General features: G+C 34.7%; 1 protein-coding gene across 1 annotated transcript; it reads right to left on the bottom strand.

Moving 5' to 3' along the window:
* Positions 1 to 481: 481 nt before the first annotated feature.
* On the bottom strand, positions 482 to 13571 carry LOC145091729 (shionone synthase-like). Its single transcript, XM_079029508.1, has 18 exons — positions 13267 to 13571; positions 12976 to 13161; positions 12772 to 12861; positions 12329 to 12526; positions 12096 to 12180; positions 3383 to 3549; positions 3117 to 3305; positions 2910 to 3023; positions 2645 to 2764; positions 2405 to 2527; positions 2222 to 2320; positions 1969 to 2025; positions 1834 to 1880; positions 1584 to 1727; positions 1306 to 1483; positions 1112 to 1192; positions 924 to 1007; positions 482 to 812 (listed from the first exon to the last, which is right to left on the bottom strand). Exons 1-18 carry the CDS (start codon positions 13465 to 13467, stop codon positions 690 to 692), a joined length of 2286 nt encoding a protein of 761 aa, XP_078885634.1. The 5' UTR covers positions 13468 to 13571; the 3' UTR covers positions 482 to 689.
* Between the last annotated feature and the right edge of the window lie 1338 nt (positions 13572 to 14909).

Below are 14909 nucleotides of genomic sequence, written 5' to 3'. Positions count from 1 at the left end.
TATAAATTGATAAAATACCAAAAGTAACTATAAGTATTACACAATTTTTTTACAAATTGAAAAATGATGACCGCACCGCACCCTTTCGGCACTAGTCTTGCAAAAAATACTTTGTGAATTTGCATATTCACAACTAACGAGAGATGTGTGCATCAAGTTCAAATAATTAAATAATGAGATGGATATAGGCTTTATAAGTCACTATGGTTCTATGAGATATATCTTGATTATGAAATGATCATATATATAATTGACATTTACATTTGCATTTGCATGCAAACGCTGAAATGATAATTAAATCTCATTAAGATTTAAGATTGCTTCATCAGCCTTCTACAATTCATGTTACATGTTCATAGCTCTTTTTCTTTTTTACTTGAAATTCATAAAGTATGGAAGCACTTTTAGTGACTAGTTTATTTATTTTAACCGGGCCAGATCAAGACATTAGTTGAAACCGAAAGAAAACTTAAGACAAAAGTAACGAAACAAAGAAAACATGATTGTAAATTAATTTGGATTATTCTACATTTCACTGTGGCGTCGATCAAAACTGTCATCTCATATTTTAAAGGTATCCTAGTTCTTTAAAGGGAAGCTTGTGTAGTTGCATAGAAACTGATAAAACACCAAGGAAAATGATATTTTTTGATGGTATAGTACATGACGCAATGATACATGGTACCATGCTAGATACCCGTGGGCTTTTGTAGTACTTGCTTACGGTATGTAGCTAAAGCCCACATTGGAAAGATATCCCTATAAAGTGCATAGTGCAAGATACAAGTTTTCTTGAAAGCTCCAACTGATTCCTGCATTATTTAGTTTTCAAGTAATTAGCAAACTAGACACTTCAAACATTCTATTAAACTATTTTCTTAAACTATGTAATATGGATGTTCAAAATTTCCAATTAGCATTACCTGTTGTGGAAAATCACCATTTTCCATCTGGGAATTAATCAACAACTTGGCTGCTCTGTGTAGAGGTGTTGGATCTCTCTCTTCCTGTACAATTGAAGACGTGTATTACAATACAAATTATAAATGACAAGATAATGTAAATAATACATATGATACGATATGATTTTTTTTTACAAATAACAACTGACCTGTCTGGAATGAATCAGTCCCATCATACCCCATGCAGTTTGTACCAAGTTGGACCTTCCTCCTTCTAGAGCTACATATGTCTGTTTATAAAGAAACCATTGAGATGAATGCAAATATACTAAGCCATGCTTAATTAAACGTGTATAATTTGACATGATCAAAAAATTGGAAACTTGTCTTGTTGAGTTATTACCTTTTCAGAGCAAGATCTGTAACTTTCTCCCCAACCACCATCCTCTCGCTGTGTTTTCAGTAAAAAATTGACAGCTTTGCGGATTGACTGACAATTTTCATATGTCTTCCCGATTGCTGCTAGTCCTCCAAGAGCCCACCAGGTAGCGTATATAAAACATACACCCCACTCTCCATACCTAATATCCATGTCTCTTTAATTAATTTAGATAAATAAATAAATGTAATTTCGAGGGTTTTAAGAATTCTGATTGTGTGATGATGAAATCAGAAATAAACCATGAACCATCTGGCGTTTGCATTTTCTCCAGGTATCCACTTGCATCTGTAAGAAAACCATCTATTTCTTCCCTCCTATGTTCAGGATACAAATTCCTAAATATAACCAGGGTCTGCATTGCTGACGACGTGCATTCAACATACCTAATCCACAACGACCATGAAAAGTCTCTCAAAATCGACATTATATAGTATAATTTGTAACTAGTGAAGATATATATGTAAGTAGTAAACAACATCTGAGTCTTACTCATGCTCAATCACAATGTCCTCAAAGAGTTCTGTAGGATTGAGAATCTAAATTGGAATAAAAATTCAATAAATAGGATTCATATATAATGACACATGCATTCGTAAAAAAAGAAACAGTTCAACAGCAAGTCACCTCTAACCATTTTGATGATCCTGCTGGTTCCCATGCTGACAGCCCACCATTTTTGCTCTACATTATCATGAGCGTTAAAAAATAGAACTTCTCAAGATTCACACGATTAACAGTTTAGATATGTAAATTACTTATTCTACTACTTCATCTTTCCTAACATCTAGGTTTTCTTCAACAAAAGTTTTCTAATAGTGTTTCCAAGAAATGGAAAAGAGGAAAAAGTAACATAAGCAATCTATATATATATGCTTGCCTTTAAGGAAAGTATTATGTTGATAGCCTCACTAAGTTGCTGAGGCTCCATCTCTTTGCCGACAATTTCAGAGGGCATAAGTGACAATAAAAGGCAACACTGAGTACAGAAAGTAAGTAGATATTAATAGGCTATTTTGTGTTGTGTGCTTATGTGTTTCTGAAAAAATATATATACAAACACCTTCAACCCTTCAGAAGTACAATCTGTAACTTGCCATCCATGGTCTTGATCTGAAAAGGTCCATGACCCTCTAGAAATATGGCGATACATGCTTTTAAAGTCACCAGAAGGATTGTCCTTAACCTACATAAAAATTGATCAAGTTCATTAATTGACAATCACATATAGGTACTTAGTTTTATGTTTAACTAGTAATTCAATACATGCATAATTAATAGCTTTAATTTGGGTCTCAAAAACCTGTGAGGCTTTAATAAAATTATGTCCCTTCTTCAAGGTAAGCCCAATCTCGTGGGTCATATCTGTAGCCAACAAAGCTTGAATGGCAAGACTTGCATCCCATTGTTGACTGCCAAAAGTCTATTTTGAAATCACACCATCAAAATTTTTAATCATAATAATCTAATTAAGTTAATCTATCGAACATTATAGCATGTATCATAACAACATTATGTTTTTTTTTTTTTTTTTTTTTTTTTTAAGTGAGTAGATAGTCTTGTATGACCTGCATTTTCATCCCATCCTCAGTAACCCATAAAAAATCTGGGATTCTGGCAAGATGCTTTTTAAAGTAGTCCCCGTTTGGATCCTCAACCCAACATGCAAGCATACACAAAGCCTGCACATTTTTTTAAGAGGGAACATGAATACACATAACCGTTTACTTGTTAATATTTCTATGAATGTTTAGGTGATTTTCTTTTCTCCTTACCTTCTCCACAGCACCAATTGTGATATATCGACTATTCTCATCTTCATAATGGATATGATCCATGGTTGTTTTCAGTGCTTTCTCCCGCAACTTGTTGAGTGGCCAATGTGTTAGGATTGGCTCAGTGAAAATGTAAAGACTGTTCCATATTAGATCTTGTAGTAGAGAATGAGGGTAGTATAGGTCCTCCTGAGATATTCAGTTAATATATGAAAATAACAACTGAAAAGATATAAGAAAATCAGTGAGGGAAGCAAGTAATTCACCTTTGCACACAAATGTCTTGTACTAAACCAATTAATTTGATCATAGGGTTGTGCGTATAATTCTTCTCGTAATTGTAAAACCAGATGACTGATTGGACCAACAAACCTCTTTCCGTATAGGTAAGACATTGGCATGTATATCAGTCGAGAGAAACACCACATTTTTGCTGTATTTGGACAAACAAAACTAGTAAGGGTGAAGTTATCAACATAACACATGTTCATTGATGTTAACTGATCTTGAAATCTGGTATGATATATGGTTTTAAGATGTTTTTCTTGAATCTTTTAATGATTCAATCATACATATTTTTTTGGAAATGACAATATATTAAAATAGGCCAGCATTGGCTAGCAAGTAACTAAACAATTACATTTTATTAGCAACTGTTGAAGTGTATTCTAGACTTTTAACATGTTTTGGTGATTTTAGTTATTTTTAGTTATAGGTTAGTTTTGGTGGCTTAAGTTAGTTAACCCAAGTATAACCGTCAATATGAAAAGTTATGATTGTTACTTGATGGATTGCAATTGTTGAGTTTGTTGTGTACCTACATATAAGTAAATAAGTGTATGTATCTTCGTAACATGGTGTGGAGTTGATAAAAGTATGCGCTACTTTGTAAATCAATCATCTTTTCATTACTTTGATTGCAGAAAAGTTCCTGTAACTATTATGTTTTTAGACTAACTCCAACAAAGGGGCATCAGAGCCTTGTTCGTGACTTTGGAAGATGATCTCTATAGTCAAGTACGGACCAGTGATGAAAGAAAGCATATACTTCAAGGAAAGGACGATATGTTTTTGTTTCAGAAGAAATATGTTATGCAACCTTATGCATGGTGTTTGTGTGAGAAAAGACCCAGAAGGACAATACCAAGGGCAATGAAAATGAGGATTCTATAATTAATCCCAATGAAGAAAGTGATCCCTTAGAGATTTTTGTAAGGCTGCTGGGTATGGGCTTAAAACACCATGGAGGAGGATGGGATGGCCTGCCTCCACGTCGTTGAGCTTCTTGGAACACTGCCCCATCATAACGTGTCGTGCATACCGTGGACATCTCAATGCAAGGCAGTGCGTATGGAAATCATTCAAACGGTCAAATGGACCGTTCAGATTTTCAATTTTTTACCTCTATAAATATAAGATCCACTTCATTTTTTTTTTGCACACTACTACCATTTTTACCATCTTTTCATACGAATTTCCAACATATTTTTATATTATGGATTTGTTTGAATCGTCCTCTGATGATGATGATATGTTCATCACCATGATGTACGAGTACTATGCTAATGAACTACAAGAAAAAATGAAACCACTTTACGAACAAGAAGCGTGGGGCTAAATAGAACTATTACTTTGCGATAATTGTGTATACAACTCAAATGATTTCAATGAAGGTTTCGTTTGAGTACGAAAATGTTTGTATAGATAGCTAACGCTTTAAAAAGCATGTATCGTTTCTTTCATATTTATACCTATAAATATATCTTTATATAAAATAAATACATTTTTTACCTATTAAATATATCTTTAGGTATCGTTTTTTCCAATTGAAATATGATGCTAGAGGTAGGCAGGAATTCACATCATTGCAGAAATGTGCTGCAACAATTCAGTTGATGACTTATAGGGAGTCATCGGGATCCGTTGACGATTATTTGAAAATGTCTTAATGAACTGCAAAAGAAAGTTTGTATAGATTGTCAAAAAGTGTGTTGAAATATTTGATAATGTTTACTTGCAGAAACCTTTGTTGAATGATATGCAATAACTATATGCGACATATGAAGAGAGACATAGTTTTCTCGGTATGCTTACAAGAACTGATTGTACACGCTGAGATTGGAGAAATTGTCCCCAGAGGTGGAGAGTGGAGAGTGGATTTTGGAAGTGGCCATCATGAAACACCTAAATTGCTATTAAAGGCTATTGCTTCCTAAGTGTGGATTTGGAATGCTTTTTTTTTCGGGGTTGTGAGTTCCAACAATAACATCCACATTCTTAATCATTCACCAATATTCACCAATATTTTTTTTTGAAAAGACTCTAGATGCTCCTTTCACAGTAAATAGAAACGAATATAAATTTGGGTATTACCTTACGGATGGAATCTATCATACGTATTCCACATTTGTGAAGGAATTCCAACACCCAATAGAAAGGAGAGAATGATTCTTCAAGAGAAGACATAAAACAACATGTACGGATGCGTAGCGTGCTTTTGGACTCTTAAAGACGAAGTGACACATAGTAGAACATGCATCACATTCATATGATATAAAAAGTTTATGATATATTATATATACATGTATCATAATGCATAATATGGTAGTGGGAGATAAATGGCGAAATAATATTGCACAATATATGCCAATGGAGCCGTAACACATGCAATGTACAAGGTTCAGTGAAATATTTGCATAAAGTCATTGACATTCAAGACACAAAAACACGAGTGGATTCGACAAGACTTGTCGGATCATATCTACGATGTTAACGATGATAACGAGTAGTGCATTTACAAAAAAAAACATTATGTCGTTTAATTTCACGTTATGTTTTATAAAATTGTTTTTTGATATAATTATCTAATTTATTTCTAAAACTATAAAAAAATGAAAATTAAAATAAAAAAAATTAAAACTTGATAAAAGAAAAAGAAAAAAAATGACATGGAAATTATTTTGGTGTGGTGACCATGTCCTAGATAAAATAGTATGGTAGAGAGTGACATGACATATGAGGTGACAAAATTGGTATGGAGAGAGTGACTAATATCCATCGGCCTAAAGAAAAAGTGATGGAAAATGGGCAATTTTTTTTCATCACCTAATTGTGATAAAGAGAAGTAGTCCATATGTTATGGAAGGTGTGGGTGTAATTCGAATTTAAGGTGTGACCTTTCGAAGGTTAAAGTTGGTGGGTATGGGTCACACCCTCCACACTATTTTGTTTGCCACATCATGTGTCATATCAACTCCATATCATTTCATATTTACTAGAAAATACCCACCACACAACCACACCATATTTGAGAGAAAAATAAATAAAAAATAAAAAATTTAAAAGTTGATTAGTCTAAGCCTTTGTCCCCCACGTTGAGTCATGTTGAGTCATCAACATCTCTCCACATAACACGAAGGTGGGGTGGTGTTCCACTCACCTTAATGACATGGAGGAGTGCCAACTTAGTCTCCTCCACCTTATTAAGGGGACATACCGCATAGCCTAATAGGTACTTATGTTTCAAGGAACAAGTTTGAGAAGCACAAAGAATCATTCATGTAAAACGTACAGATACAATTTCTCACATAGCCACACACACACACAATACACATCTAACTATATGATTCAAAATGAATGTTGTTGTCATGATAAAAAAGAACAAGAGGAGAAACACGTAGTAGAAGACATTTGTTATGGCCATGATAATGAACATGTATTTAATGAAAGACAACGATGGTCGTTGTGGTGAAGTGAGTCATTGTAGAGAAGAGAAGAACAATGAGCGTTGAGTTAATGATGTTGAAGAGGTACATGGTCATGATCATGTACATGGATGGAGTATATATGAGTTCCAATAACTATTACCGAGGAGGTCCATCACGGAACATTAGTAATATGTTACTAGTAGTATTCTGGATGTGCTTGAACCACAATCCTTAATTATAATAAAAGGGTGAAAAGAGGCTACAATTGATGTTCCTGAAGTGGAAATGGTATTGGGATCAGTTGCGGTTTCAAGCCGTGAAAAGGCTAATTAAGAGATGGCATACATTGAGGAAGTTGATGGTCCACTGAGAGGGTTCTTCCAGTATCTCCAAGAAGGTGGATGATATCTCAAAATGGGTGGAGGGTGGCAACTTTGAGGTGGTGTCAAGTGATGGAGGAGGTGGGTGTCTAGAAGTTGAAAGAACTTTAATTAAGTACCGAATCAGAGGTGGAAGACTTAGTCTTAGGAAACAATAAAGAAATATTATGGTTGAATGATTTCTCTGTACATTAAACACAAACATATATACAAAGTACGAGAGAGTAAATAAGGAAAATATAGTAATACATAATATATGCTAAACTAATACAAAGTATATACCAAACTATCTATAATCGCTAATACCCTCCCCCCTAATGCGAACAGGTGGCAGTCTTAGACCCAAATGTTCTCAAAATAATTCAAACACAGGTTGAGGAAGCAGTTTGGTGAAGATATCTGCCACTTGGTAGGAACAAATTTTGTATGAAGTTTCCCAGCTAAAACCAACTCACGAATGAAGTGATAGTTAATATCAATATGCTTTACGTGTTTGTGAGCAATCGAATTTTGGCTCATAAAAACAACATTGAGATTATCAAATAAAAACTAGGTCGACCAGGCGGTAAAGCATTTAGATCAAGCAAAAGATGGGTGATCCACATAATTTCAGAGGTCGGCTTTGCCATAGCTCTGTATTTAGATTCATAACTGCATCCCGAAAAAGTAGGTTGCTTTTTAGCGCTCCATGAGACCAAGTTACCTCCCAGAACAATTAAACAACTATATTTTGATCATCTAGTTTCAATGTGTCTTGCCCAATCCGCATCAGAGTAGCCAACAATGGAATGGTTAACTGTATGTTTAAAGACCAAACCATGTGAAAGAGTTCTTTTGACATATCACAAAATCCTTTTTACTGACTGAAAATGAGAAGTTGTTGGAGCATGTAGAAATTGACTAGCTTGATTAACCGCGTAAGAAATATCTAGTCGGGTAATTGTTAAATATTGTAGAGCTCCAACCAAAGATCGATAGTAAGTAGCATCTGAAAAAGGCATTACCTATGGAAGAGAACACATCAGTAGTACTCATAAGGGTAGCGACGGGTTTGGAATCAATCAATCCAACTCGTTTCAGAATTTCATAAGCATATTTCGTTTGATATAGGAACAAGGCATTTGACGTGCGTGTGACCTCAAGACCAATGAAATATCTGCATTCACCAAGATCTTTGGTGGCGAATTCTTTGTGAAGAGAATCACTGAAACGTTTAATAGAAGAATCATTTCTGGTGAGAATGATATCATCGACACAAACAAGGAGGTAAATGAGACATGATCATTTGAGGAAGGTAAATAATGATGTGTCAGCTTGATTGCAAGTGAAACCTTGTTGAATCAGGAACGTGCTTAATCGTTGAAACCATACACGCTGGGCTTGTTTAAGACCACACTAAACCTTTTTTAGAGGACAAACATGATTGGGAAAACGTTTGTCAATAAAACCTGGGGGTTGCTCCATAAAAACTGTTTCAGAGAGGTTGCTATTTATAAAATCATTTTTGATATCCAGTTGATGCAACGACCACCCTCGAGTAATAACAATAGAAAGCACGACTCAAACAGTGGTAAATTTAATAACCTGGTTGAAAGTGTGTGAAAAATCGAATCCTGGGATTTGACTAAATTCTTGAGCAACTAGACGAGATTTGAAGTGATCTATAGAACCATCTTCCTTGTATTTGGTGCAAAAAATCCATTTAGAACCAACAATATTGGAGTTGGACGGACGTGGAATAAGATCCCAGGTGTTGTTCTTGTGTAGGGTAGCAAGCTCATCTATCATGGCTGCCATCCAAAGAGAATTCTTGGCACCGACTTTAAACCCTTTTGGTTAAGAGGAAACCATAAGTGCGGAATGTAAACCAGATGGGGAGAGACATGCAAGATCAACTCGATATTTTGGACGACTATGACCGGTTTTTGAACGAGTCAACATGTGATGTGGAGCGACCCGTGGTGGGCTGGTGGATGTCACAGTAACTGGCAGTGGGGAAGAGGGCGGAGGTGATGAAAGGGTTGAGTAAGATGGAGCTATTGGAGAAGGATGTGATGAATCCACCGGAACATTAGTGGAAGGGTTTGGATGAGGACAAAGTGTGCATAGTGGGTGGGAAAATGGGATGGGGATTCAGGAGGTGAGGGTAGCATAATGGTATAAGAGGGAGAATCCTCTTCTAGGTAGGTGGAAAATAATAATGGTGAGGAAGATGGTAGAATCGGGTTTAAAAAAAAGGAACACAATTTCATCAAAACGATCATGTCGGGTGATATAGATACGAGAGGATATTGGTTCTAAACATTTGTAGCCTTTGTATCTTTTGGAATGTCCCAAAAAAATACAAGGTAGACTTCTAGGTACCAGTTTGTGATCAACATAGTCTCTCAAATATGGATATACATGACAACCGAAAACCTTAAGATTTTCATAATGTGGTTTCGAGTGAAACATGAGCTCAAAAGGAGATTTATTGCCCAATAATCTGGCTGGGAGCCAATTAATAATATGAGTCGTAGAAGTGAAGGTGTCGTCCCAAAGGGATGCTGGCGTGCTGGATTCAAATAACATAATCAAACTAGTTTCGGTGATGTGACAAGTTTGCTCTAGGGTATATGGAAATGATAATCGATAATGAGTTTCGTTTTCCGTTTTCCAAAAAAAAATGATTAACACAGCCATTTACAAACTCAGTTCCACCATTAGACTGAAAAACCTTGAGTTTGGTGGAAAACTGAGTTTGAACAAAGGTAATGAACACTTTTAGGGTGCGTTTGGTTGTGGAAAACTATTTTCATTTTCTATGAAAATGTTTTCAGAAAATAGGGTTGAGTTTTCATTTTCAATTTTCAATGAAAACGTGTTTGGTTGGAACGGGTGAAGTTTTCATTTTCCATATTAGAAATTTGGAAAACTTTGGAAAACTGTAAAAATCACTTTTCTAATTTACATACAATTTGGAAAACTGAAAATTTTCATTTTCTTAGAAAACTTTGGAAAACTAAACGAACCAAACACGTTTTCAAAATTTCCGTTTTTCTTGGAAAATTTTCTAAGAAAACTAGAAAATTTTTCACAACCAAACGCACCCTTAGTGTCTCAAAGAAATCCCTCTTGCTTTTGAGAGAATAAAACCATGTAAATCTGGTATTACATAATAACAAAATCCATCGGTAGATAAAATAGGAGCCGGTCCATATAAATCACAGTGAATTAGGTCAAGGACATGTAAAGCACCTTTAATATTATTCACAAAAGGAAACCGATGTTGCTTTGCAAGTTGACAAGAAAAAAGAGTAGGTTTTGCTAAGAAAGAAGTGAAAGGCATGCAACCACTTTGTTTTAACAAACAAATAGTATTAGATGTAGCATGGCCTAAACGAGTATGCCAAATTTCATATGAAGCGCATGGAGGAGAACGACTCTGAACGACGACATGTGCCTGTCTTGCGACCCTAAATAGAAAAGTAATCACGTGAAAATAAAATATCAAGAGGGTAATCACATGTTAACTTGCTAAAAAAATTAAATTCTTGGATAATTGAGGAATGACAAGAACATCTTAAAGGGATATTCTTGAAGACTGATGTGGTCAATATGAGAGACGGGTAGAAAAGTACCGTTTCCAAATGTGATTTTTTCGTAACTAGGACAGGGTTGAGACGAGTCCAAGTTGATAGATGATGGAGCCATATGAGCCATAGCTCCCGAGACCACATATCAATCCATCCACGTAATCTAGCAACTATTGATGAGATAGGAGAGGATAAATTTGATTTTTCGACAAGAGATAATTAGAAGATGACAATTTAATAGTCAACATATGGAGAAGAGTAGCCATGGGGAGATTTCACTCAAAATTTGGAGTGGGGGACGACATAGTGAAGAGCAGGGAAGAAGAGGAAGAACTTAGATTGCCAGTAATTAGGGTTTAGAGGATCGATGGTTAGGCTGATACCATCTTAGGAACCAATAAAGAAATATTATGGCCGAATGATTTCTCTGTACATTAAACACAAACATATATAATGATTACAAGAGGGTAAATAAGGAAATACAATAATACATAATATATGCTAACCTAATACAGATCATAAACAAAACTATCTATAATCGTTAATACTTAGTCTCGGCTCGAATGTTTGGCTCTTAAATTGGAAGTGTGAGATGACTTAATTAATTGTAAGTCAACACATAGCTTCTTTGTAAGAGCATCCATAATGGGGGGTTTAATGGAAAAGTTGAATGAGGTGTCATGTCTAGTTGTCATTCAATGGATACAACTCCACCATTGTGAAATGCCACCTTGGCATTCAATGGATTTGGAGTTCAATGGCCATTGAACTCTTCAATGGGAAAAATGAAAGTATTTAAATCTTTAAATAAATATATTTTTTTTAATTTTTTAATATGTTCCATTGAACTTGTAGAGTTTAATGCATTGTGGGATAAAAATGAATAGAGTTGTATGGAATAATGAATGATGATGTGTCACTCCATTGAACTCTATAGAGTTCCATGCATTGTGGATTCCCTAACTCACAAATAAAGTCTTCAGGTGGTTTTATTTATGGGGCACCTCGGGATGCCGCACGGGCAATGTCGAGTGCCGAACTCGACCGTGAGTGACAGTATGCTCCCATCAGAAGCAATTAAATATCCAAAATCTTTGGATTTTTTTGTTTGTTTCATTTCAATTTCTATTGCTGGTTCTAGTTCAGCACAACATTCTCGTCTAGATTGCTCATGTTTCTATGTAATTAAAGGTCATGAATAAATTTGTAGCAAATGAAAGGAAAAACACACATCTAAAACAGTAGAACACAGTTGCTATCAATCTAAAACATATCAACTTGCATGTCTTAGAATTTCTACTAGAGAGCCAAGCTAACCTGGATGCATAGGCATGAAGGAAGGGACGATCCAGAACTCTGGGGGCATTGGGTTGCTTCCTGCCCATTTTGAAACGCCAAGGATCTACCATGTACAAGTTTTTATTAAAGATTGATAGGAAATATATATATATATATATATATATATATATATATATATATATATATATATATATATATATATATATATATATATATATATATATATATATATATACCCATTAATGTCTTACTGAAAGCCAAGTTTTTCCCCAAGAAGGATTGGCTGTCGCGGTGCCATGATCTAAAATCCATTTTCTTGCTTTGGTGCATGCACCATCCAAACCACCATCAGGCCCTTCTCCTAAAAGACGCATGCAAATGTAACTAAGGGTCGTGCAAAACATTGTGCTACGACCTTCTATGTGAAGTCCCCAACCACCATCTTCGTTCTGTATATATATATATATATATATATATATATATATATATATATATATATATATATATATATATATATATATATATATATATATATATATATATATATATATATATATATATATATATATATATATATATATATATATATATATATATATATATATATATGCGTCAAATGGTATAACTGGATCCATGTCTTTGTGTACGGATGTACACATATATGATCACAAATTATATAACATTAGTACCTTACCTGATGACAATATAAGTACCGAAGAGTTTCTTTTCTATGTTCTGCTGAGAAGACGCTGTTAAGATGGCCTGTGATATACAAGCATATAACCTGCAAGCGTTGTTATCAGCCTGTCAATATGAGATATATATACCGGCTGATCATACACCTTATAAAAACTAATTAATTATATATATGAGTATGAAAGAAAATCAAAATATTTACCAATGGCGGCATGAAATACAAAAGACCAGCATTTTCAGCTGGCCAATGGCCATCGTCCGCCTGCAAGGCGGCAAATAAGTGAACAGACCTCCTCAAGGCGGTGGTAGCTTTTTCATAAGAGATCTCTTCATCATCCTCTAACTTCAACTGAGGTATGGTCTGTTTGAATTGCTTCTCTCTCAAAAACTGCATATACATATAGATAGATAGTTCGGAATTTGATTTACAGAATAATTAATAAACGTACGAATTGAAATCCAGGAAATTAATTAAGAAAGAGCAACGATCGACCTGCATGCGCCAAAGGACATCACTGGTGGGCTTGACCTGGTGTCGATGGTTCCAGAAATGGAGACGAGCTTGTTCGACCTCCTCACGCTCTTCTGCAGTTCCATAGTTAGGATCAAACTCCCATGTTTGCCTACCAACAAAGTTGTTTGTGCTGTATAGGTATGGATTGTTACCCCCTTCAGCTATCTTCAATCTCCACATTTTGCTGCAATTGCTTATCAGTACGTTGAAGCTATCAGTAAATTGTGAAAACAATATCTCAAGTAGTTAATTAAACATAATGGTGTAGCCTGTGAATGTGTAAATGCAACGTACGACTTGATATATTTAAATATTGACACTTAGCATTACAACTGCCACCTGTTTTTACAGTGCATGTTATATTTGCATTTCGTAAATAAGTAGCATTAATGATGTAGACTCAGAAGTCATTCAATATTGATGGGGATTCAAAACTTCAATACGTGTTTCTTCCATTTTCCTTTATTAGGCTAAGTGGCAATAATATTGCCGACAAAGTTCCTTTTAAGGAAAAACAGCAATTGCCGACACTACTAGCGATCCGGGCTATATGTAACAGTGACGCCGTTATTAATTAGCTGCTACATCGGCTATAGCGGTAGGATGGTGATTTTCGATAATACTACACAATAAATAAAGGGGTTTGGACCAGTTTAATTAAACATACCATAATTACATAAGCGTAAGGTTTATATATATATATATATATATATATATATATATATATATATATATATATATATATATATATATATATATATATATATATATATATATATATATAACCTTTTTAATATTTTAGGTAAACTACATATTCTCAAAACCAAAACCAAATGTTAAAAAAAAAAGAAAAAAATTAGATTGAGTTGTTTTGTAATGAGAAAGCCGTACCAATAAATATTTATTTTTATTTCATTTATTTCATTTTTTTTTATTAATATCCATACTCTAAACCTCACTTGCCAACTTTCCCTTCAATATGACTTCTGTTCTCTAAAATATTGTGAATTTTCCCCTCTTGCTACTCCTATCGATTTTTCACTTTTTTTTTCAACATTTCCAACTCTTGTTCAAAATATTTAGTGCTTCAATCTAGTATAACACACGACATATGTATAAGGTCTAAACCTTAAACTCGGCACGAACTCGACATAAAAATAAACAGATTGACACAATATGATACGATAATTAAATGAGTTGGGTTAGGATCAAGTTATTTCAACTCATTTAAGTTTCAATCTGACACGAACACAACACATCATGCCTGTTACCCCTATATAGCAGCGAAACTGAATTGTCCATGTTTTGTGTCCCATCTATAACCTGTTTTACTCCAATCTGTATGGTCGTTGATGCAATTATACTAACCATTGATAAACATTCTCAATCCAATGGTTAGGGCTTGTTCGTAGTCCACCATTAGCAACAACAACTTTTTGCTGCCACTACCCCCAAAATTTTGCCCACAAGAAGTTCCCTCTACTGCTTTCAGTAGTCAATGCTATTGCGACTTAATTGTCATGTAAATGCTTAGCTAAACATGTCCCCCATAAAGACTATGTCCTTTAGATTCTTCTTTCTCCTATTTTCCGGATTATCCTCCGTCTCTTTCTCTCCAAAAA

Source organism: Lactuca serriola, chromosome 3 (genome assembly GCF_051521515.1).
Source record: "Lactuca serriola cultivar US96UC23 chromosome 3, Lser_US96UC23_V15, whole genome shotgun sequence".
Taxonomy (NCBI): Eukaryota; Viridiplantae; Streptophyta; class Magnoliopsida; order Asterales; family Asteraceae; genus Lactuca; species Lactuca serriola.
The sequence above is the reverse complement of the archived record's forward strand: the minus strand, read 5'-3'. Positions and strand labels throughout refer to the sequence as shown.

Coding starts and splice junctions, on each gene's coding strand:
- LOC145091729 (XM_079029508.1), bottom strand. CDS start 13,467: ATGTGGAGATTGAAGATAGCTGAAGGGGGTAACAATCCATACCTATAC. Junction 12,527..12,771: donor GGTACTTATATTGTCATCAG/GTAAGGTACTAA, acceptor ATATATATACAG/AACGAAGATGGTGGTTGGGG. Junction 1,728..1,833: donor GACATTGTGATTGAGCATGA/GTAAGACTCAGA, acceptor GTTGTGGATTAG/GTATGTTGAATGCACGTCGT.